Raw genomic sequence first — 25,177 nt, forward strand, 5'->3', positions numbered from 1 at the left:
CACCGTTAGAGTGGAAAGGAAATCATTACATAATAAATTCCATCACCATATAACTGCCAGTTTGCACAGACGCAAAGGGAAAAGTCAATTTTCTGTCTTTGCATGGGACTAACCCTGGGATTCCAGTGGTTTCAGGGTCATGAATTTGGGAAGGCTGAGCTGTAGAAAAGGGCTTCCCCATTCATGAAATCATACATCACTGTGACAGGAAAACCAAGGAACTCCCTGACTGTGGTGTGTACACCCTGAACACGCCATCTCCGTGCTGGCTATGAGGCACACAGAGGCCTCTCTTAAGAGACTGAACAGGATTTGCTAATATTTCCATTACTCCACTCCACTCCATTCCGTTTAGATCAGGTTCTACTTACAGGGCTGAGTGAGCTTCACTAAACAGAATTTTCATTGTGCACTCAGCCATAAGAGTCCCTGCAAGGCAGCTGGATGGGACATCTGTCAATTGTCTGAGCTTTATTTAGAGGATTGTTGCTGAACGTCCATATTAATCACCAGAACACCTTATTTTAGTCTAGCAGGACTCTAGAGATCAAAGCATCATCACGCTCACCTCGTGTTTCATCTCTTGTTTGGCCTTCTCCGATCCTGCCTGTGATAGCTTTCATTGTGAAAGCTAAATGCACAGCTGCAAGGACTGGACAGGATGGGACAGCTGCTCCTTCATGACTCACTGTCCAGCCCTTTCATCACCCTTCCTGAAAAGGAAGTGTGTATGTATGGTGTATGGTGATGGTGATGGTGTGTGTGTGTGTGTGTGTGTGTGTGTGTGTGTGTGTGTGTGTGTGTGTGTGTGTGTGTGTGTTGCTAAGTGTCCGTTGTATGTATGCAAATGAATCATAGTCAGGAATGTTAATGAGCATGGACTTATCTCAAAGGATCACTCCTTTTTTCAAAGTCTTAATAGAAACTGATCTTAAATGTATATACTGTATCGTATTACATATCACATATAACGTGCACTTTTATTGTATATTTTAATGCAAATAGTGAACTTATTTCTCCATCAGTTATACATAACAAACTGAAACACACATGGCCAACTTTTTACAGTGCAGTCTGTTTTAAAGATACTTAAAAATCCAATGTTATTAAAGCATATTTAATGTATAGGACATGGCAACATATTTGGATAACAAAAAGAATATTGGACTTGGAGGATTAGTTACCTGTCATCAGATAGAGAGACAGTCGGATGGATGGAGAAAGATGCATGCCAGTGGCTTTCATCAGAGCTGCTGCGTTCCCGCTGTAGTGCTGATTGAGAACACTATTTGCACCGTTGTCCATGGTAACCGTCAGTGTTTAAATAATCCCTGAGCCCCCTGTATGACGCAGGCAGACAACATCCTGCCTCTGTTAATGTATGGATGATGAATTTGCTGCTGTTGAACACTTTAAAATGGAAGGTTTTTTTAATGGATTTTTCAATGACATCACAGATTGAGAGAATTCATGCAGGAGTCAACTTCGAAGTCCCGCTGATGACGATTTGTAGTTCTTTTTCCTGCCTCTCTTGCATTTTCTCAATACATTGTAGTCATAGCTGCTCGTCCCTTCATCTGCTTGCACTTTTCATGACATCGCCTGAGCTTCAACAGGTCATAGCATTGTTGTTTGTTCAAGGAAATCACACACACACCCGCAGTTCCCAGTCAATCTTTCCAACTTTTCCATGAGCTATGATTTACTCCACTTTAGAGGAAAGAAACATGAGCAACAGGCCTCCTTCTCACTCAGTCTCACACTCATTCATCATTCAGCTCTCAACTTTCACACACACAGAAAGATTTCAGACTTTTCCAGCCCTGGTTAGTGGGAGGAGACAGGAAGGTAACATGGGGACAGTAATGGACTCACCATGGTCTTCCTCGAACTCTGAGCACTGTGTCTCTTTGTTTGTAATCAGGCAGTGGAACCCAAACAACATTTGCTGATTTTATCGCAATCACCGCAGTTGGGTGGAATTAACTCAACTTTTAAGAATGCAAACAACGAAATTTTCCATTTTCCATGCAGTGTTTGTTCTCTTCCACAGGAGTTCCTACTGACCATGAAAATGTTGAATAACTGAAATATATAATAAAACACAAATTATTTTGCATCATGACATCATCATGATGTCATGATAGTATACTAATATAACCGCAGCTTTGACAGGTGTACACTGATATAGATGTTTGTTGACATATACACGGTTTATGTTTTATTCCATAATATTATGAAATGATCTTGAAAGTCAGTAAAGGAAAATGGAAAGTTTTTGTGCAGCAGCTAAGAAATGTGATAACAGGTTAGTTTTCTGGCGATCTTACAAAGCTCGTTATCTCGTGATAACCACTTTAGTTTTCTTAAGCTAAAGATATGAAGACATTTAAATAATATGTCATCACACTCATGGAGCTTTCTCAGTTTCTGGATAAATATCTATTTCTATATCTATCTATCTATCTATCTATCTATCTATCTATCTATCTATCTATCTATCTATCTATCTCTATCTCTCTCTCTATATATATATAGATATATAGATATATATATAGATATAGATATAGATATATAGATATATATATATGTGTGTGCGTGTGTGTGTGTGTAAACCTGACTGATGTCCAGCCCCCAAATAAAGAATTTGAAAATTCTAGAAAAATGTAAATCGTTTGTCGTGTACTATTTTTTCTTGTTCTTCAAATTCAGGCCATGAGAGTTGCACTGTGTTAATTTTATTTTTTTCAAAGCATCTTAATTACATACTATAGAGCTTTAGGAGGAGCATGAAACTGACATGATCCAGGACCATGTCATAATTTCAGGTTTTTGTATGACCTCAGCTGTTCCCAACCAGCGTTTCTTTCCATTGGCTGCTGCTGCCGTGGCCTGCTCAGACATCAGAGTACTTCTAATGAAAGGTGCTCACAGTTTAGCTTCATGGAAATTACTGTGTGTGTGTGTGTGTGTGTGTGTGTGTGTGTGTGTGTGTGTGTGTGTGTGTGTGTGTGTGTGTGTGTGAGGTTTGGTTTTTGCATGACTACTCACGTACACTTGAGCAATTGGGTATTAGGTGGAAATGCAGTCTTTCATAAGAGCTGTTTACCACCAACACAAGAGCTACACATTCATTTTTTTCAAACTGGATAGACACTCCTTTATAGAAATACATACCTTACTACCCATTTTGTCTCACATGCCAAACTTAGAACACTGACATGTTTTACCAGCTGGTGGACATATGAGGTCACCTGCTGATTGATGTTAACTATGTGCTGTGTTTGCATGTGTACAGTCACTTTGAGTATACAGGTTTGCTAGAACTTCTTACACATTTACTCTCTTCCATTACATGATTCTGTCAGACTTTATGGAAAATTGTTGCCATGTAATTATGCGCCAACAGATTGAAATACTCCTTTTACTTGGCATGCACTTCTGCAAAGCAGCTGCAGGTTTAATTTTAGTTTAATTGTGATTCACTCACAATGATTGAGAACCTCATGTTAGTATATTTTTACAGAGACATCAGCTGTTTATCTTGCTAAACTTCAGCATGCACAAGAGGTGACATGAGGAGCTGGTTGCCATGGTGACAGAGCGCTGTGTTTATCTGTTGCTGTGTGGGAGGAGAGGGTGTCGTGTGGTGGCGGTGGGACTAGGTCCGTAGGATTGAACGCTCCTTTGGCAGGTAGCCAGAGAATGGTAGATGGAATCCGGAGAGAGGGAAAGGCCAGCCCAAAATAAACCTATACAGAGCCGCACGGCTAGGCCCACTCTATACACAACGCCAGATATGGATGCAATGTCCATTTTATGATTGGATCACATGACGATGTTCAAACTGCCCTGGGATCTCATCCAATCACGTGATCTGACAGGTGTCTGTCTTTCAGACATGCAAAGATATCAGGAATAAAATTATGTTTTTCTATTGTACATATACTATAAATACCACAACTAAAGGGTAGCAGTGTAGCATTACAACACTTACCTTCTTCCACCATCAGTCTTAAATTTGAGAACAGGCCAAGACACATCTCGAGCTTTTACAAGACAAAGGTTTGGTGTGCTCGCAAGTTAAAACAACGTGTGTTACAAAATCAAGTGCAGAAAGAGACATGATATTATGTCATGTGACAGCCAGTCTAAAGGAAGTCATTAGTATTTTAATGAGATCAGATGATGAAGATGAGCCCTTGTTTCAGTCGTAAATGTAATTTTGTTGCCATAGCGTTTGTTGATTAATCGGACATGTTATTGCTGCCTTATTCATCTGTTTGTTGGACAAATGACTGTGGAATCGCTCCTCTCATGTTCCAGGCGCCATGTTGAAACAGGCTGCCTAACAGACTCAGAGGCCAAAAACCAAAGGGATTTTTTTCATCATAAACACTTTAATCCAAATTTCTGCTTGAAGCCGAAAAACAAATTTGACTCTCCTTCTGCATAATGTATGAAATGAGCTCCACTGTGTGATCCCGTTCTGAGACTTTCTTTATGTTAAAAAAAATGTGTCGAGACAAAATTCAGAATGTCATCGGAACGCGATATCATCATCAATTCCACACAGTAAAAGCTTCACCCTGTACCTGAGGTCTATAATACTGACAAATAAAATCAAAATCCATCCCCGACTTTTGGAATTACTCTGCTCACTAACAGACAAACCAACGTTTCCGTAACGTATCAACAATACTCTCTCTGAGGATGGTAGTGACGTGATGATTAAATCAAGACGTGTGCAATATTTGGATTTCTATGAGGTCACAGACACACACAAAAAAAACAAGAATATGTAAATCCCTTAGTGAGAAGTGTCACTCTGTCACTCGTGTTGATTACAAGGGTAATTAAGTAACTTTACACGATGTGATGACATCACTGAGTCATAGGAAAGTCTTATTACTGTGTGTGTTGACTTGCAGCCAATTTATTCCTTCATGCTCTAGAGTCCAGGAACCAGGAACAAACATGTCTCTGCCTTGGTTTCTGGGTTGACACATGCAGACAAGGAAGTTGCACTGAAATCCTGTGAAGTCTTTCCAGTAAACTGAGCAGCATTAAAAATTGATGACACAAACATTTTTTTTTTCCAAATATTACACATATCAGTTATGTCTGAAGTCTTGAGGTGAAATTTTACCCACTAAGTCAAGAAAGACAAACGAAACTTTTGCATAATTTGACAAATGGAAATGCACCTCTGGGTAGAAGCCACTGAAAATTTAGTTTCAGTCTGTCTGTGGAGATGTGGGGAATGTAGGCTTCCTTGAAGACCACTAGATGGCACTCTACACTAGCAGTAACTGTATGTACTGACCATAAAGATGATATATAAATCTGTAAAAGCACGTTATTTCATTTCATTTGAATTTCACAGTCAAAGGCCAGTAATTACACCTTCTCACAGCAGTCATTTCTTACATGACATTAAATGAAATGTCATAATTTATATTTATCATACAATACCGTAAGTGTTTCCGCTAAATGTTAAATTGAGACTGTTTTTCATTTCCTACATTGCGATCCATTAATATACTGCCACCAGTCTAATGAATCTCTTATCTCTCCTTTTTTGTTCAAGGACCAAGTGAAGGCCCCAAAAGCATCCAAACCTAAGACAGCAGGGATCGTGGCTGAGGATGGAGCAGTGGAAGGGCTTGAGCAGATAGCTGAGGAGGAGGGCGAGGGTCAACCAGTCAATCTCAATTCAGACGAGGAGGTGGAGATTGAGGAGATCATTGAAGAGTCTCGCACCAAACGCCTCCAACGCTCGACAAAGAAACAAGTGGATAACATAAAGAAAGCCTTCTCCAAAGAGAAAATGGAGAAGACCAAACTAAAGACCAAGGAGAACCTGGAGAAAACCAAGCAGAAAACCCGTGAAAATCTGGAGAAGACGAGACAGAAAACCCGTGACAACTTGGAGAAAACAAAACACAGCCTGGAGAAGAAGATGGGAAAGCTCGGGACCCGTATGACCCCCAACCAGGAGCGCAGGGCGAAGATGAAGAGCTCTAAGGAGAAGATGAAGAAGTCTCTCACCCCTGACCACACAGTCTACGCTCGCTCCAAAACCAGCGTCTACCGCGTGCCCCCCTTTACCTTCCATGTGAAGAAGATCCGAGAAGGAGAGGTGGAGGTTGGGGAGAACACAGAAATGGTGGAGGTGACCGAGGCAGTGGGCTTGCCAGAGGGAGAGGAGAACGGGCTGGGTGTGCATGTGGAGGTGGAGGAGGGGGAGCTGGTGAGTGTAGACAGCCCAGAGATGGAAGCACTGTTGGATGTGGCTGAGGACTCTAAGCTGGTCAGGGTAGACGCAGACCACTTAGAGAAGACCCAAAGAGAATAGAGCGTCCCGGCTGTGAAGGTTCCAAAGAAAGGATGAAGAAGAAAATGGAGTCTTGATGAATGAGTTTAACCATAAGGACACAATATTAACCGTAGAGACTTCCTAGACGTGATCACAGTCTATCACAACTAATCTTTTCTGTTCTCTTTTTATTGCATCCAAAATGGATGCCTTTCATATTTGCTCCTCTTTAGCATAAAAACAAAGAAAAACTAAAGAAAAAAACAAAGCTAGTGTTTGAAATATGCTACTGCGAGATATGCAGGCTAACGGCTAGTTGTTGGTTTAATAAACAGAGTGGCTATTCAAGGAAAAAAAAGGTATAAATAGTCCTTGCTATTGAGATGTAACGTTTGATTTTAATATTTGCCTTGTAAGATATGCATATTGATAGGTTTGGTAAGAGGAAGTTGGCAAGATTTATGTTGATGCGGATGGTTTTCGTGATGTGATATGAACAAATAATTGACTGAAATAAAGATAAAAGAAAGTAGGAGCAGAGGAGGCAAATGGGAATATTTTTATTTAAACATTTATTTCACAGGGACAATAAACGTTGCTGCAAATGTGGCAGACTTAGCTGGGAGACTCTCTTTCAGGATTGATGTTACAAAGTCACCCTAAAAACAGAATAGAAGAGTGAAATTATAAAGATTTGAAGTCATTTAAAAGCAGAAAACAAAACCAAAAAAAAGAAAAAGGAGTGCAGTTATACATGTATGAGTAAGGACTCATCATGAGATAGCAAGCTGCGTTATCTTATAATTTTGTGTGGTCATGAGGTAACGGCATAAAAGTATGGCCTTGTTGTTGTTTTTTTTCATGATTCAGCCTTGACAAAAACATTACTCCCGATCTGCACAAAGAAAAATATTATTAACATTATACGTTATCAATTGCTCAGGCATTTTCCAAATGCTGCGGCATAATGTTTCAAGCACAAAGACAATCAAATGTAAATCCAAATGTAAGACTAAACTCGATTACAACCGAACAGGAAATGAACATAACATTAGGAATTTTGACAATAAGAATATTTAGACTCAGACACTGTTGTGTGTGTTTTGTACCTACTTTTATGTAACCAGAAATCATATAATTTCTGTTTTTACCTTTGCAATTGGAACTTGGAGCATAATTTACTGTATTGTGTTAAAGTACAGAATATTCACCCATCACATTTATTGGATCGGGACATGCTGTACTCAAGTTCCACATGGAGGATCATTTTGCAGAAGAGAAGAAAAATGACCGCGTCACTACGGTTGAATCTCATCACGGTACATTTGCACATCCTTCTGAAAATCTCCCCATGAATGTTAATTCAAATAAGAGAAATAACAGTCTGAAGAGCTAGATGACAGTTTAATGGCCGACTACATAACGTTGAGATGTAAATGTCATCCCAAATGCAGCTGAAGTGAGACAGCAGACTGTCAGGTAGTATGAATGGCAAGGCACTTTAATAAATGTAAAAACACCAAAGTAGCAGGATCCAGAACGTTCTTCAGTGACAGGTGCAATTTTGTGTATGTCTGACCTGTTAAAGGAATGTCCACTCTTATTTATAATTTCATGTAATTATGCTAAACTACAAGAAAATATTCTGAAGGATCAGAGAATGATGAATGGATTCAAATTTTTTAAAGCCAGAATCAGCTCTTAAGTGTTCAGCCACTGCACTTTGGTGCACACGGAGCTCCAGACAGGAAGAAGATAGACACGCTTCCATTTACTTCCCTGGAGACTGTGACCTTGATGCAGTATAGTCATGCAGAAGCCTGCTGTGTAGCATGGAACACCATTAAAATAATCAATGGGCTGGAGAATGCAATTAAGGAGAGTGCTCCCTTTGAGCAACGAGCAGGGTAGAGAACAGGGAGAACTAAAAAAAAAAAAGAGTTTGCGTATGCGCGCGTGTGTGTGATCGTGATGACTACAGTTTGTGCATACCGCATATCCATTCTAATGTTTTTGATAAAGCTGCAAATTAATGTTAGCAGTGAGTGAAATTTTCAATTAAGCGCAACAACATCATTTGTTTTGCATCACATGATCTTAAAATGATGATTGAGCTGCTCTTGTATTTTTATTTAATTCTAGACAAAATTATTTGAACTGTCTTGCACATGTTAGATAGTATACCTTTTAAAGTTTTTTTTGTCACCATGTACATTTCTCCCTGTTTTAAACTGCTGGTTTATAACAACATGCGTAAAGTAGAGATCATGTGAGGCTTGAAGAGAGATGCTGTTAAGAAGACAATGTCACAGCTGCAACATGATACGTATTGCTCTTAGTGTTATTGATTCATACGCAAATAAAGGAGCTTGCATTTCCTGTTGTGTTTAAAAAGGCATCCTTTGCCTAACCACTCTGATATAAATAAAAGCTTACCAATTAATATATACACACTGCCCGTTATTTCTATTTTGCTCTTATGAAACTCATTTGTGAGAGATGGTTGAATTAAATGAATAATGATGCATGAACTCTGCTGTGTAGTGTTCAAATGTAATTTTGAGGTGTATCATATTATTATTATTATTGTTGTTGTTGTTGTTGTTGCTGTTGTTAATAATAGTAATAATAATAATAATAAAATAAAAAATTATAATAATACTCGGTAGAAGAAGATGTAATTAATTCACCCGTGCTGAAATATGATAACGACAGGTCAATACAGCACTGCACTGGCGTTATTAAACTCTTGATGACGTCAGTACTGCCAGTAATTCAGATGACTTCCAGGCTGGCTGTTCTGAGGATTTATTCTATCCCCCTCCCGCTTTTACGAAGGCTAGCCAGTCTCTCATTGGTTTGCCTGGAGGGAGGGTTGTCATCAAGGAACAGCGCAGTTGCGACAGCTGTAAACACGACTCTCTCGACTTGCTCCAGCGTGATGTCCCGCCTCTCTTGGAACAAACTATATTCTGATTGGCTGTACTTTATATCTCGACGATGATTGGTTGTTGCAGCTGTCAGTCAGTGTTGTCTTTCTGGATGGTTTCAGTGCGGAGGTCCGTACGTGAGGCGGGGTGCTGTTTCCCGTGCTGGCTCTGAAAGCCCTGAAAAACTGCGTTTTTATTTGTGTCTTCCCTGTCGCTTTTATTCGGAACTTCTGTAGCGAAGTTGTCACTGACCTTTATTGTCAGTCTTTTTAAAGCGATACCTCATCGAGGAACTTTACAAAGGAGTGGGTTTTACGAACCAGGTAAGAAGCTAACTATATAGCAACTTCTGCTTTTGGCATTCAACGTCTTTTTTTTTTTTTTTTTTTTAGAAATGAGACTGAGTTTGTTATCATTGTGAATTAATAAAACTACAGTTTCACTCATACCTAACTCGATTATCCTCAATGTTAGCAAACTTTGATTTCAGAATGGCGACTCGTCCTCCAGTTATTTATGATGGAGTGACCGTTGTATGAATACGTTGTTACATAAGCTATTTAAATGCTATTGTACTGCTTCACTGTCCGTCCCTCCGTTTAGCTGGGTCCAATGAGTCTATTAACAAGTCTGTTTGTTGTTGTTGTTGTTTTTGTTTATGTATTTGTCTCTCAATAATTTAGCGCACTGATGATGTGCAATCAGGAGGTAGGTAGATCTAAACGTTTCCTAGAATTGGATTAACTTGGACTCTTGGACGCAGTGAAACTCAATGTCATTGTTTTGTGTTGGTCTCTTCTTGTCACGCCCATCTCCATCCCCACTGCAGGCCGTCACGATTCACACATCTGGTACGGGGTTTAAACCTTGCCACACTGTAGGGTTATTGAGACTATGAGTTCAAGTCAGAACAGAAGGGTTGTCCAAAAGAAAGAAGAAAAAAGCAGATATTCAGTGCAAGTATTTTTGTTGTTTCATGATATAATGTGTCTGATTGACAACTACACCCTTTTTTGGCATTGTTGCAGTTGGTTTTGGAATCAAAATATGACTGCCATGAACATTATATTTGTACTGTTAAGTAGTCCCTTATTGCCAGAGAGATTACAGTAGAACAAACACTGCTTTTCTTCCTTGTTCTCCGTACTCCCTGGAGGTGATTATTGGAATCATAACTGGGATTTATTGTAGGGTTGCAACTACTTTTTGTCATTATACATGAATCTTTCTACATTTGTTGGATTTATTTGGCATGATTTATTTACAGAGCATACCATTGGACCGCAGTGAGTGCAAGTGTAAAAGAACCCATCACACAATTAATGAACGAATTGTTTGGTTTGTAAAATGACAAAAAATGGTGAGAAATGTCAATCCCCCCCCCAAAAATTATTCTCAGTTTAGTTGCTGCCATAGTCAGATGGGGGAACAAAACAAAATATTCCCATTTGTGATGCCTGAATAAGAGACTTTTTGTTGTCTTTAATGGAACAGTTGATAATTTGTCAGCTAATCATAGTGCTGCAAGATTGGCAGAAATCCTTCTTGATGTTGTTTGTCTGGTATGATACTGACAAATTCGCAAATTAACTGAAAATTTTGAAGTGGGTATTGCTTAATTCATACACGCAAACTTAAGCTAGAATTAAAAACACAAACATACAAACATTTGGGATGCACTGTTTGTCAAATAAGTGTATTTTACTAAATTAAAAGAATACCTAGAGCAAATGTCCTTATTAATATTTCTGTAACATTTCGTCCTTCATATTTGAAACCAATTGTCATTTGTTTCGTTTTTGCGGGTATGCAATTGCACAGGCTGGCATCCTCATCGTTGGCTAGGCGGACTTGACAGGTAATAAAACTGGCTGCCAAATTTAATGAGGTTAAAAAAAACTGCTTGCAGGCCAACATGTAAAACAGACAGCTGCACGTGGATCAATCATTTGTGAAACGTGATCATCTTGAAGCCTTTTATCGCAGCACTCCCAGAATGGTAGAGCAGTGTTACTGAGGTGTACTGAGAAACTGAAGATGACTTCCTCTTTCTCATGCAAGAAAACTGGTTGACTACCCTAATTCATATTATCAATAACGTGCCCTCACAGGATCGATCGTGACTCCGCTGCAAATGAAATCATCCTCTTAGGGGATTCACACGAACAGATTTTCACCTCAAAGTAGATGTTTCACTTGTCATTGAAAGAGGAAGGATGTCGTATGATATGTCACGCTTGAATTTCTTGACTGTAATTGCTGGAAAAGAAAATGATCACTGGTGTTGAATGAGAGAACCAGCAATTGTGGCTTTCTGGGGACTGTTAACCTGATCGAAATGAAATTTAGCGTCTAATCCTAAAGTAGTTGATAGATGAGATGGGCTTTCATGCTGAGCAAGAAGTTTATGTCGTTTCACCTGCTATACAGTCCCAGCCTGTCCATGGTAGGTATTTAAAGTCGTTAAACACACATGTCACCAATAGAACACTGCTGTTACACATAACTGGTTTGTGAGGATGACTCACTGACACACTCGCGAGAGGTGGATTGTGTCATTAATATGTTTTGTTTCTCTGAGCCCTGGGCGATAAATGTCATGCGTGCAGGCAATAGATAATAGGAAGTAAGGAAATTGTTTGATGGACTGTTTGATAGTTTAAATGTAAACCCCCATGACATTTCGCATATATAGAAAGTTTGGCTGCATGATCAAACTCCTGTCACCCACCCCTAAGTTCACGAGCAGTCTTTTAAATGACGCGCAAGCAGCCGACTGATCTAACAGGTGTGGTATTTGAGTTTGAAGTATTTTGCACAACAGAAAAAGCCTCGAGGAAGAAAGGGAATTCAGATAGCGTGGTAGTTTGATTATTTGGCAGGTTTTTTTTTAAAGTGACAAATAAATAAATGGATTTAAATTCAAAGTCAGGTGATGAAGTTAGAATAAGGTTAAAAAAAACATGGAAATTGCGAATTTTGTTGTTGTAGTTTATTACTTGTTTCAATATTTGGCAAACAGGGATGTGATATATGTTTCAGCTGTACTTAACATGCGTGCTTAGAACTGCAGTTTCTCTGCATGTCTATGCAAGAGCTTCTAACAAAGGCCTGGTGTGAACGTATTCGCTTGTGGTCAATTAGAAGAGCGAATTTTTATGGAGTCCTCTGGGGAACAGACAGTAGCCCTCTGTTGGTAACGTGAGACAGAACGTGCCACGTGGGTTTGATGGACAACAGCTCTCTTCCCATGCAGCTGAGAGGCAGTTATTCATCCAGTTCTATGCTTCTCTGGTTTCAAATTCAAACTGAACTATAGCTTTTCACCCGCTAAGAACCGGATCTATTAATCATTGCTTGAAATCTGGAGCTCGCCAAAGATCACAAAGTCCATTATGTATCAGGAGTTGGCAGCTATTCATGTAATTTTCTTGACGGTATTGTGTTTCACTGAACAGGAAGTTGCCACCATGAGTAGGAGGTCTCTGAAGAAGCTGTTGTTATTTTCAGAGGGAGCCTGCTTTCAGCCATTTTTCTCAGGTCGCTTTGAGAGATAATGTGCTAACACATGTGGCAGCGTGTGTGAGAACCCCCCCCACAGATCTTCATTTTTTAAATTCTTTTTGTTTGTATCTGTTTTTTTTTTTTTAATGTAGGCTCTAGGAGGTGTTTGTCAAGATGGCACAGTGGAACCAGTTACAGCAGCTGGAGACCAGGTATCTGGAGCAACTCTACCACTTGTACAGTGACAGCTTCCCAATGGAGCTCCGGCAATTCCTTGCACCTTGGATAGAGAGTCAGGACTGGTGAGAAATGACTGAATTCTTTACCTAAATTCAGGTGATTCCCATTCAACCGTTTTCCAACAGGCATTATCAAATTGCTTCTTATATTTTCCATCTTCAAACTGGCAGTCATCCAACACCGTGAGTTGCCGTTCATTCCAGATAGAACACTTTTGTCTCCCTATATCTTATTATGCCTTCTTTAGAAACGATTTTTTTTTAGCTGTTGTGTTAAAAGCCAAATCGCAATATGATGGTAAAGAGGGGTTTTTTTCTGTCCAGTTGCTTTGTTCCTAGTTTTTATTCAATTACCAAAAACTGCTCAGACCTTGGACGAGGAACTAGAATGTTGATACCTGACTTGAGCCTGGTTGGCAGTAATTAAGAATTAGGCTTAAATTACATGACATACAATAAAATAAAGTGCAAAAACTAAATTTATTTGACAGGCCCTCTTCGTCTCTGATGTGCTACTACTGGTAGTCCTTGGGTTTATTATTTACGTGACACCACATGAACACGACACGTTGGCTATTATATAGCTATTATATTCTTGTAGCCTCGCAAAGCATACACCTGCACATCGTCCATATATCTTTGGTTGCTCTAGGGTGTTTGCGCCGTTGTTGTATTTATTTTTTTTGTTATTTATTTTCTATATGATTGAGTACTGCCTTTGTACTGGGAGGCTAGATGACATTTTTATGGCAGGGTAACTTAAACGGAGCACTTCAGCTTATGTTCCCTGTATCAGGTTTTGATCGTACAAAAAAAAACCTTTTTCTTTTCTTTTGTCTTTTTTTTTAAGGGCTTATGCTGCCAACAAGGAGTCACACGCCACACTGGTGTTCCACAATCTTTTGGGAGAGATAGACCAGCAGTATAGCCGTTTCCTTCAGGAGAACAATGTCCTCTACCAGCATAACCTGCGCAGGATTAAGCAGCATCTCCAGAGCAAGTACCTGGAGAAGCCAATGGACATCGCCCGCATTGTTGCCCGCTGCTTGTGGGAGGAACAAAGGTTGCTGCAGACTGCCACCTCTGCTGCACAGGTATGCAGTTATGAAGCTTAGATAGTCCGACTTTTGTTGTTATTGACCTTTTTAAACTAAATGAGACAGATTTCAGGGTAGTAAATTAATTCATGTGTCTTGGTATTTTTCTCTTCTGCTAGGACGGACAGGCAGCCCATCCCACTGGGACAGTGGTGACTGAGAAGCAGCAGATCCTGGAGCACAACCTTCAAGACATCAGGAAACGAGTGCAGGTTCGGTTACTTCACAGCTGAATGTGCTGCTGACTGAGCTTGACCTTAACCACCGGATGTAATTTTCACATTTTGACGTCCTCCCCTATAGGATATGGAGCAGAAGATGAAAATGCTCGAGAACTTGCAAGATGACTTTGATTTCAATTACAAGACACTTAAAAGCCAAGGAGGTATGAGTAGTATTGATGAGTTCAGAGCATTATTATCAACTTAAATTGACATTTTTATTAACCTTATGATAATGGGACATAATCCCCCCCCCCCCCAGAGTTGTCCCAGGACCTAAATGGGAACAGCCAAGCGTCTGCTACCAGACAGAAGATGGCTCAGCTGGAGCAGATGCTGAGCGCCCTGGACCAGCTCAGGAGAGTGAGTGTCTGTCCATTCAGGTCAAGACTAAAATCAGTAAATTATAGTGTTATTGGTGACAATTGCTGACCAATATGAGGATAATAAAATAGGATATAAATGCTGGCTTCTGTGTGTGAACCCAAATGTAGTCGTTGTAGAAGCAATCAGCACTGTACTGCCAGCTGTCTCTGTTCCTGTTGGTGGACTGGTAGAAAGTCTATAAAGATACCTTTCATTCCGTTACCTCTACAACGCATCCGCTGTAGCTTTCCTCTGGATGTTGTTTTCTTCATCAAAACTTGGGATGCTTATTTTACTACTCAAGTTATATGTAGGATTTGATCTGTTTAGAAGAAATAACGTTATACTTACTGTTATACATTATTGTTCCCCATTTTGGGAATTAGTAGATCTGGGGGCAGTTAGTTTGAATGTTACATCTGTTCCTCTGTGCTGCACTTCTCGTTATATACACACTTTTTTTGTCACACAAATGTTTTGTTCTAGTTTTTTGGTAAATATAAGAATATGTCATCATGTTCAGTTACAGTTATTACCAACACCTTTGAAGCAATGGGATATTCTGAATGCCCTGTTGTTCATCAACTTAAAAAAACAACAAAAGATAACTAATAATGCCCATATTAAATGTATAGTACACTGATTATTTCACAGCAAATTGTAACAGAAATGGGCGGATTGCTGACGGCCATGGATTACGTACAGAAGAACCTGACAGATGAAGAACTGGCGGACTGGAAGCGAAGACAACAAATCGCCTGTATTGGGGGTCCTCCAAACATCTGCCTGGACCGCCTTGAAACATGGTAAAACATGTTGAGAATGTATCTTCAATTCAGTTCAGTTCTGGTGTCTAAATTGCCCCACCCTCACACCACCAACCTGTCCAAAACACAAACACAGATACAGCTGATGTTCTCCTGCATGTACTGGCATAAAAGTATTTGCAGGAAACTTGATAATATAATAGATTAAATTTTAGTGGGCAAAGGTTACAGTCACTGTGACTGCACCAAACAAGCTTTTGGCCCAAATTCAAGAATTGACACTCCAGTTTTGACGTTTTCCCATGAATGTTATTCCGAAAGATCCGAGGTGAACTAAGCTTTTTTTTCTGGGCTTTTTTCAAGACCATCTCAAGACAGGACAGATCCAGAAATGGATGATGAATTTGTGACAGCCTGAAGGGGGATATATCGTTAACGATATCTGACTTCGGGTTTGTTTCCTAACCAGGATCACGTCACTGGCTGAGTCTCAACTTCAGATCCGTCAGCAGATCAAGAAGCTGGAGGAGCTTCAACAGAAGGTGTCCTATAAGGGAGACCCCATCATCCAGCACCGTCCCGCTCTGGAGGAGAAGATTGTGGACTTGTTTAGAAACCTCATGAAGAGGTAATGCATACAGAAGAATGTGTATCTGCTCAGTCTAGTGTCTCCTAGTTCCATGTTCAACTTATTAGTGATCAGAAGCCTTCAGCAGCACGTTCGTCCTCTTCATTCCGCAGTCAGAATTCACTTTGATAGAGAATTCATCAGCCTACTTCATTTGCTGACTAAAAATTAAGAGATGAGTTCACAGCTCTGAATAATTAGTATGTGCAATTTTGACCTCACTGTTGGAACAACGTTATCATCTCTTCCCCCCCCAGTGCATTTGTGGTTGAGAGGCAGCCTTGTATGCCCATGCATCCAGACAGACCACTGGTCATCAAAACAGGTGTTCAGTTCACAAATAAAGTCAGGTAAAGAAAAACTCAAAACATAAATCGTTTCCTATTTTGAGGAGTGCAGGAGTTGCATGCTTGTACGTCCTACTTTCTTTTAATAATACTTTTTTTTTTTTTCCAGGCTACTGGTGAAATTTCCTGAATTGAATTACCAGCTGAAAATTAAAGTTTGCATAGATAAGTGAGTTCTGTCTTAATCTGTATCCCTTAATATCGAACAATATAACATGAACAGTAACGAAACAAAAATTTATAGATAAGCCATTCATTTTCATTTTTTACTGTTTGTTTGTTTGTTTGTTGTTGTTTTTAGAGAATCTGGGGATGTGGCTGCCATTCGGGGGTAAGACTTGGATCTTTTTTTTCCAGGCGACTGTGGCTGCAATCTTATGTTGTTTTTCATCTGCTGTCCAATATTTTTCAAGTGTTCTACCTTCTTTCTTGATTTACTTAGCTCACGTAAGTTCAACATCCTTGGTACCAACACCAAAGTTATGAATATGGAGGAGTCCAACAATGGCAGCCTGTCAGCAGAGTTTAAACACTTGGTGAGTTCTACTCTAGAGGGCTGGATCCTCTCAAAGACGAAATGTGGTAAAGACCTGCTCTGGAGGACTGATTTCCTGTTTGTTACAGACCCTGCGGGAACAGAGATGTGGTAATGGGGGTCGCACCAACAGTGATGTAAGTATAAAGTTCATCACAAAATGTGATGATTTCACACTTCAGTTGGGTCATATGAGTTAAAATGATTTTGTTTTGCTTTAGCAGTTTTCTTCACCTCTGGTACACACAAGTAAGATCTCCTTTGTCTCTCCGTAGGCGTCTCTGATTGTCACAGAGGAGCTTCATCTTATCACTTTTGAGACAGAAGTCTACCACCAAGGTCTGAAGATTGATCTGGAGGTCAGTGCCCCTGTCTTGAATTTGAAAACGTTTCTGTATGCATAGTAACAATACAAGGATTCTACAGAAATACACTACAGGGCTGCCCTTTGACACCCCGTAGAAAGTCAAATAGCAGACAGATGAGTCAAACAAGTTTTCCACCTCCACAGACTGTCATCTCTCGAGCGACTAAATGAGCTGTTGTTTAAAGAAATAAATCTTCCATCAGCCAAGACACTTCACCTAAGTCACTAATTTCTCAAATCCTGTAGGTTGCGTGATCTTAACACACTAAATACCTGTGTATTTTCTCAAACCAGCTATGAGAGAAACTTCCGTTATCAGTCAGAAGATGCAGTGCAACCGTTTTTATGGATCCGTTTGTCTTCTGCGAAATATTCATCTGTAGAACGAATAAACAAATACTATATCGTAATTTCACAATATACATACATATAGATGTGTGTGTGTGTGTGTGTGTGTGTGTGTGTGTGTGTGTATTTGCATGTATACATAGTAAGATAATGTCAACACTCAAAAAGCTAAGTATCTTAAAACGCTTAGCTTCGCGTGGGTGGCAGTTTTATCGAGAGGACATTCTGGAGAAGTAATAATGGAATTTTTGAGGAGATGCACAGAGAAGCAAAATTTTATGTAATAAGCAATGTCTGAAATTTTTGAGAGAAGTCAAGTCACTGAGTTCAGTTGCCCCCCTGTCCAGACTCATTCCCTGCCTGTGGTAGTCATCTCAAACATCTGCCAGATGCCCAACGCCTGGGCCTCCATCCTGTGGTACAATATGCTCACCAACCAACCAAAGGTACGACAGCACCCCCTAGTGGAATTCCATGGAACACTGTTTTGTTGAGGCATGATTTAATGACATGATGGGACTGGGTTTCTTTGTGCAGAATGTGAACTTCTTTACCAAACCACCAGTGGGGACGTGGGACCAGGTTGCTGAGGTGCTTAGCTGGCAGTTCTCTTCCACCACCAAGAGAGGTCTGACCATTGAACAGCTCACCACACTGGCTGAAAAATTGCTAGGTGAGGTCACAATCCCACAAGTCTCCAAAAACTATCCACTGTCTTGTAAATACGTGTGTGAAATAATTCTCTTATTGTCCACACAGGGCCTTGTGTTAACTACTCGGGCTGTCAGATTACCTGGGCAAAGTTCTGTAAGGTACATCACTTACTCTACCAAACACACGCTTCAGCCCACCGTGTTTCCATTCTGTTGCTTAAGTTGAAGATGTTTATTCACAGGAAAACATGGCAGGCAAAGGATTTTCTTTCTGGGTGTGGTTGGACAACATTATTGACCTGGTGAAGAAGTATATCCTTGCACTATGGAACGAAGGGTGAGAGACTAGCTTTCGACACCATTGCTTCTGATTTCCCATGTCACCCAGCTCTGACCCTGATGTAGTCGCAAGCCTCTCAATCTTTACAAATGCGCCTCTCTCTCTTACCTCACTACAGGTATATCATGGGCTTCATCAGTAAGGAGAGGGAGAGGGCCATTCTCAGTCCAAAGCCTCCCGGCACTTTCCTTCTGCGCTTCAGTGAGAGCAGCAAGGAGGGAGGTATTACATTCACATGGGTAGAGAAAGACATCAGCGGTGAGTAGTTAAGGACTTCATTTCTGTCTTCTCACAATAATCTGGATTAATTATCTGTTGTGACGCGGAGTGTTGTTGAATGTTTATAGGAAAAACTCAGATCCAGTCGGTGGAGCCCTACACCAAGCAACAGCTCAACAGCATGTCTTTTGCTGACATCATCATGGGCTACAAAATCATGGATGCCACCAACATCCTGGTTTCACCACTTGTTTACCTCTACCCTGAGATTCCCAAAGAGGAAGCTTTTGGAAAGTACTGCAGGCCGGAAGCAGCTCCTGAAGCCGAGATTGGAGATTCTACAAGCAGTAAGTTGCTGCTTTGTGTCCTTCGGTATCTGTGCAAAAATGATTTATTCTTAATATCATTGTGTTTTCTTTAACAGCTACTCAGCCCTACCTGAAGACAAAGTTCATCTGTGTTACCCCGTAAGTATCTGTTATTTCAGCATTAACAAGCTCTCCTGTCACTGCCAGACATCCACTTACGCCAGATCTCGCCTCACGCTGTTGAAATTCTCTTACATTAACACAGATGTTTTGTTTTTGTTTTGTTAATTTTTACCTCAGTGACTGCACAACATTCATACTTTATTTTTATAGAGTGTTTCCGAACATTCAAGGAAGTGAGAAGCGAGCACATTTCACTCCCACTTTCATCACTTTTGCTAGAGCAACCACATTTGAGTAGCATGAAAACGCCTGATCGGGCCTGCAGTCATAATCAAAACAATCAAGAAATACCGTCTACTTTCCTTCAAATCAACCTTTTCAGTTGAATACATGTCCTCTTATCAGATAGAACAAGTAGGTCATGTGCTTTAGTATCTTGTCCCTGCCAAACGTGGCTTAAACATTGACCAATCAATCAAACTTTATTATGCAGAACTTATTACAAAAAACAAATTGCATGAAAGACTAAAGGTTTGATGTTAAAATTAGACAAACACATACCAAAACAACACAAAAATACATTAATTGTACAAGATAAAACAAGATTAAGATGAAGATACAAATAAACTTTTAGGAATATATATATATATATTTATATTTATATATTTATATATATATATATATATATATTTATATATATATAATATTTATATTTATATATATATTTATATATATATATATAAATATATACTGCACTAAGTAAATCAAAAATTTATAGTAAAAGTCAAATCTTAATAAAGTGAAATTAATCAAAATTCTCAGTGGATAAAGTGTTGATGAAAAAAAGGAATCAAGTTTTAAAACAACTGAACAGAAGTGAGAGTAAGACGATTTTTATGTAGTTTGTTAAAAAATTTGAATATATTAATCTCCTCTCATAGCCTTTAGAAGGTTTATCCTAGCATCTTAGTTCTGCTTTGTGGAAGAACTTAAAGAGAAGAACCTGAGGGGACCTCCTTGTCTTCAGACAATGGGCAGTGTGTTTTGGTGAGAATCACTCTTGAATTCAGAGCTGTCCATGTAGTATCAGACACATTTTATTAAGAAATGTGTACATTTGCAATCTGAAACCAAGAGTCAAAAGTGCAGCAACATCAATGCTTCCAACAGGAGGCAGCTGAGACAAAGGAACTAATATTAATGAACAAATGCTGACATTTATTAAAGTAAATGATATTAGTCGAGTAAAATAAAACAATGAGTCTATGTTCCCATTCCAAATGACTCCAGTGTGGAGGAGCTGCCTGAAGCCTAACAGCACACTATGATGTAATCCAGTGGGGCAACTGGCTACCTTCAAATTATGCTCACCAAAAGTGCTTTTTTTCCATACTGGAGAAACCTCATTGCTCCCATCACTCACTTAGACAAAAAAGAAAGAAAGTTAACTTTAATGCTAACTATTACCTGTGGAGCATCCTCAGCTACATCTGTATTCTAACCACATGAAAATAAAAGAAAGTGAGGTCAGTCAGGCATTTGTGCTGTGGTCACTGGTTGGTGTGGGAGCGTACTGGTGCCTTGTGAGGTTTGCTTAGTGAGATCCTGACCTGTCTCCCTAGGTGTCCCTCGGTGTTCATGGACTTGCCGGACAGTGAGCTGCTTGGGAACGCATTCCCAGGGTAGGCGCTTGGGGGAGGCAGCATGTAGGGTTATGTGTGCATCTTGTCACTGACCTTGTCTGTTTTGATGTTGGGGTTTCAAGGATGATGGTGCAGTTACACCCCCCCCCCCCCACCAACATAATAAGTGTTTTTGTTTCTAACTCATAACCACTCCTCCTGGCTCTAATACTCGTGAATTTCCCTGACATTCATCTGGTTTCCTTTAGTTCACACACTGTTGTCTTAATTTCTCAATCAAATTCATGTGAATGAAGTAAACAGTCCAAAGGGTTTCTGTCCCGATTTTCTAAGGAAAAATCCATGACAGATTTGAATAAAACAGCAGTAGTAAACAATCAAAACAGTCTTCTGTTCTTCCATATTTTAAGAAATTACTGCCAATTTTAATGAAATAAACAAAAACGAGTGTCCGTAATTGTGTCAAAATCCTGGACTGTTCACTGAGAAATGGCCTGTTTGATCAGCTTTGTAAACCACGCGAACCAACACTTGTTGAGCAACTATCCTTCGATTTGACTCAGTGCTTAACATAAAAGCCTTTTGTGCCGGTGTGTGGAGTGCTTTCTAAAATAGAAGCACAGCACATACTTTGTTCCATGCTCAGAATATGCCTGGTTTGCCTCGGTTTAATTGGAGTGCGTTTGTATGTATGTCTTTTTCCTACAAATCCATGTTACCCTTCATCTACTGTCTCTGTTTGGGCACGATTTCACATCATGACATAAGTGCTGTTTTAACTCTGTTGTGGGGCTTCTTGTGATGTCATTCAATATAAAGCAACAGAACAAGGTGTTGGTCCATAAATAATCAAGGTGTCGATGGGTAATATCCCGTACTACCAGCGTCATTAGCTGCAGCGCATTTTAGCAGCATGGTTAAGTAACCACCAACAATATTGCATCTTCTTTTCCACCTGTCCTCCCCCTCCCAGTTACCTGGATTACTTCTTCTTTGCAAGCAGTGAGGTGACATGTCAAGAGGACATTTTTTTTCTGGGCAACTTTGAAAATAACACCACAAGGCTGTGTGTTACTCAGGCTAAATACTGCAGCCACATTGAATCCTCCCATTGTCTGCACGAAAACTGTTGCCATAAGCCATTTAGTGTCAAATATTTCAGTGGTATAAGGTTTTGTTTTTTGTATAAAGCTTCTGCCTCCCATGGTTCAGAGGGAGAGTGGCCGTCTAGCAACCTAAGGGTCACTGGTTCGATCTTCACTTCCCCCGTTGACCATGTCAAACTATACTTGAGCAATGCACTGAGCCCCTAATTGGCCCTGATGGCCCTGTGACAGACTGGTACCTGTCCATGGTGTAGGGTTCTCACCCAGTGTCAGCTGAGAGAGGGCTGGGCTTCTCACCCCTCGCCACCATGGCCTTTTAAACATGGAACAGCAGCATCTTTTAGCAGCAGCCTGCAGAGCATCAGCTGCCCCATGTCTTCCTTCAGAGAGTCAATCAAATGAAACTTCATAACAAAAAAAATTAACTTTTTGTGAGGCGTCCTTGAAGAAGCCTGATGGTCTTGTCCCTGTACGGACGTTCTGTCCACAACAAACTGATTTCAGCTTTCACAAAAAAGGGTTGGGTATCATTTGAAATGTGTCCTGTATAGAAAAGTATCCTAAACCCTCTTTTAAACAATGAAGCAATTACTGCCTGTTTACTTGTGATGGAGCGGCTGTCATTATGACGGGGACAAACGCTCATTTACAAGTTAGCGAGTGTTGTGTTCCTCTGGTGGTGAAGTGGGCTGACAATTATACACTCACTGAAGTTACACCCAGAGCATTTGAACTGAGAGGAACGTACGGCTGCTGGAGTCTCTGTGTTTATTTATACATGTGTTCATGACCGTCAGTGCATATTTCAGTTTGTAATGTGCATTTTTTTTATTTTTTACAGTACAAACTCTGGAAACACCAGTGACTTATTCCCCATGTCCCCTCGTACTCTTGATTCCCTGATGCACAATGAAGCCGAAGCTAATCCAGGACACTTGGGTGAGTCTTTGTGTATTTTCAGAGATGCTGATTTCTTATCACAAATGCAAGTTTAACCTTAAACTTAACCTGAGTCTGACTTTAATTTAAACCTAACGGTGAAGAAGTATCGTAACAACCAAACTGTAGAGGCTGATCATAATCGAAATCCCAAAGTGGACCACTGCAGTTTTCAAATCGCGGGAACGTGCAATATTTGTCAGCGGTTGTGTCAAACTGTTGTTTTTAAATGGAGATGACAATTTCAATATCATTCAAAATAATTGCTATTTTGTACTTTTCAAAGCCATTCAGTGTCACATGGTAATAACCAGATCTGGTCGTAAAAATTTGTTGTCAACCACCAAAAGTGTTTCCTCTGGACAACCAATCCAGACAAGCATCCGCACCACGAAGGAAATGTATAACCTTAACCCATTTCATCAAATTACGCAACCATTTCACATAGACTCAAGGAATTCAATCCAAAATGCTTCATCGCGTCCAGAAAATACTGCCAACAGTGTTAACCTGCCGAAAAAAAGCCTCGTCCCTCATAATCGTGACTATTTTTTTCACCAAAGCTCCTAAAAATCTGCCCGTCTTTGAGGTATGATCCTGCAAACAGACCTGTGATCACATGGTGAACCAGAGTTTCATTGGCATTGGTAAAGACGTGAACATATTCACGTTTGTATCTCTTCCACAGAATCCCTCACTCTGGACATGGACGTAGCATCACCAATGTGAAGGAAAGACGTTTCAGCTCCCTCTTCTTTTATCTCTCCTGAACCTTTTCGACGCGATTGCGTCACTCTGTCATCACATTGCGCCTGAGGATTTGATTATTATGATTTAATGCCTCAGCACACACAGCTGTACATCAGCGATGAGTTGCGATATGAAGATGACTCTCTTCCACACAGTTAAGTGAAATTTTTCCTCAAAGATCTTTTTGAGCGGTTTTAGCCACCTGTAGCTGTCGTGTATTACTGGCACTGACCTGTCGTACTTAATGCAGTGTCCTATTCAGTACTCCCTCATCCTAAGTGGTTTTTACATACAGTAAATTCACGTATCTGGAAATTTATTTTTTTGAAAACATTGTAATTTTGGTTATTGAATTTTAGAATAGATCAAGATGAATGGATTGTGCTTTTCTTTGTAAAAAAAAAAAAAAATGTAAAGATGTTCAATAAGCTATACTGCTTTTTAAAATGTCTCATTTTGAAGCTCTGCCAAATGAAATATTCTGAGTTGTTCACAGCACCCTGGTTGCTCTTAAACAATTTTATACACATATCAGAGTATTTGTTACACATGGCCACCCAGAGCATTATAAAAAAGAGAAAAGAAGACAATTTTGTCTCTTTAAGGTTGTTTTCTTGTTAGTTTTATTTTCTTATCACAGTATCGTGAGTAAATACAAGAGAATCCCCGGTGTTCTGACTTCATCTGTTATTTGTGATCATGTGATTTGCACTTCCTACAAGAAGTTGCAGTTTTTCGTACTTGTGCTGCCTGAATGAACCTGGCATGTTCTGATGTGTAATTTAAATCCTTCTCTGAAGCATTTATTTTATTCCAAATCACCGTTGATGTTAAAGATATTTCACTCTAACAGAGTTTTCACATTTAGGTGTTTGACATTTAAACCTTAAACTTTTGATGGTTGATTATCACCAATCTTTGTCTGCCATGCAATACATTTTCGTCTTTTTTGGAGTCACGTCAAAGAAGTTTTCTGTAAAATATGCTGTAACTATTCATTATTTTAGGCAATAAAAATAATTAGCACTAAATGAAGTCTGTCTGTCTCCTGATTCAATTGTTGTATTTAAAATAAATCTGTCATTTTTCATGTTTTGCTGCTAGAAAGCTAATAATTCTTTGTTTATTACTGATTCCATAATGGAGGCTGGTGTACTCAATCTGAGTGGCCAAACTTTTACAGGCCTTTCAGTTCAACACCATTGAAAAATCAAACCTCAGTTGTAAACATGCAGTCAAATGAAACCTCAGTCTCAAGCTAACCTGAACGTTAATGTTTTCATTTAACAGCAGGATTTCATCATGTCACTGCGGAAACAGGAAAAAAATGAACCAGAAAATGAGAAAGAGGCAACACTTCCAAGGACCAATAACTGATCATTTACTGAACACAGTGGGCTATGATTAAGTTAATGGTCCGTTTTAAGA

The 25,177-nt window shown here is 39.7% G+C and overlaps 2 protein-coding genes across 4 annotated transcripts in view; both read left to right on the top strand.

Annotated features, from left to right (window-relative positions):
• The window catches only part of cavin1a (caveolae associated protein 1a), an 18,514-nt gene extending 9,538 nt beyond the window's left edge, over positions 1 to 8,976 (top strand). For both annotated transcript variants that reach the window (XM_086184125.1, XM_086184124.1), the window contains one exon: positions 5,591 to 8,976. In XM_086184125.1, the coding sequence (XP_086040251.1) occupies positions 5,591 to 6,358 (768 nt within the window). In that variant the 3' untranslated portion in view covers positions 6,359 to 8,976. The remainder of the gene's footprint in view (positions 1 to 5,590) is intronic.
• A 374-nt stretch (positions 8,977 to 9,350) lies between these two features.
• stat3 (signal transducer and activator of transcription 3 (acute-phase response factor)) lies at positions 9,351 to 24,780 on the top strand. 2 transcript variants are annotated; one of them, XM_086185763.1, is made up of 24 exons: positions 9,351 to 9,572; positions 12,906 to 13,055; positions 13,843 to 14,086; positions 14,209 to 14,301; positions 14,393 to 14,474; positions 14,573 to 14,673; positions 15,331 to 15,482; positions 15,913 to 16,071; positions 16,329 to 16,421; positions 16,528 to 16,587; positions 16,720 to 16,749; positions 16,861 to 16,954; positions 17,043 to 17,090; positions 17,229 to 17,312; positions 18,016 to 18,114; positions 18,206 to 18,341; positions 18,428 to 18,480; positions 18,564 to 18,658; positions 18,780 to 18,919; positions 19,009 to 19,227; positions 19,305 to 19,347; positions 20,934 to 20,993; positions 22,902 to 22,999; positions 23,688 to 24,780. In XM_086185763.1, exons 2-24 carry the CDS (start codon positions 12,928 to 12,930, stop codon positions 23,726 to 23,728), a joined length of 2,352 nt encoding a protein of 783 aa, XP_086041889.1. In that variant the 5' UTR covers positions 9,351 to 9,572; positions 12,906 to 12,927; the 3' UTR covers positions 23,729 to 24,780. The 2 variants fall into 2 exon arrangements, with proteins under 2 accessions (XP_086041889.1, XP_086041890.1); XM_086185764.1 differs by lacking the exon at positions 20,934 to 20,993.
• The last annotated feature ends 397 nt before the right edge of the window (positions 24,781 to 25,177 follow it).

This window comes from Aulostomus chinensis, chromosome 18 (assembly GCF_037954235.1).
Source record: "Aulostomus chinensis isolate RoL2024-O1b breed Wild chromosome 18, RoL_Achi_v1.0, whole genome shotgun sequence".
Lineage (NCBI taxonomy): Eukaryota > Metazoa > Chordata > Actinopteri > Syngnathiformes > Aulostomidae > Aulostomus > Aulostomus chinensis.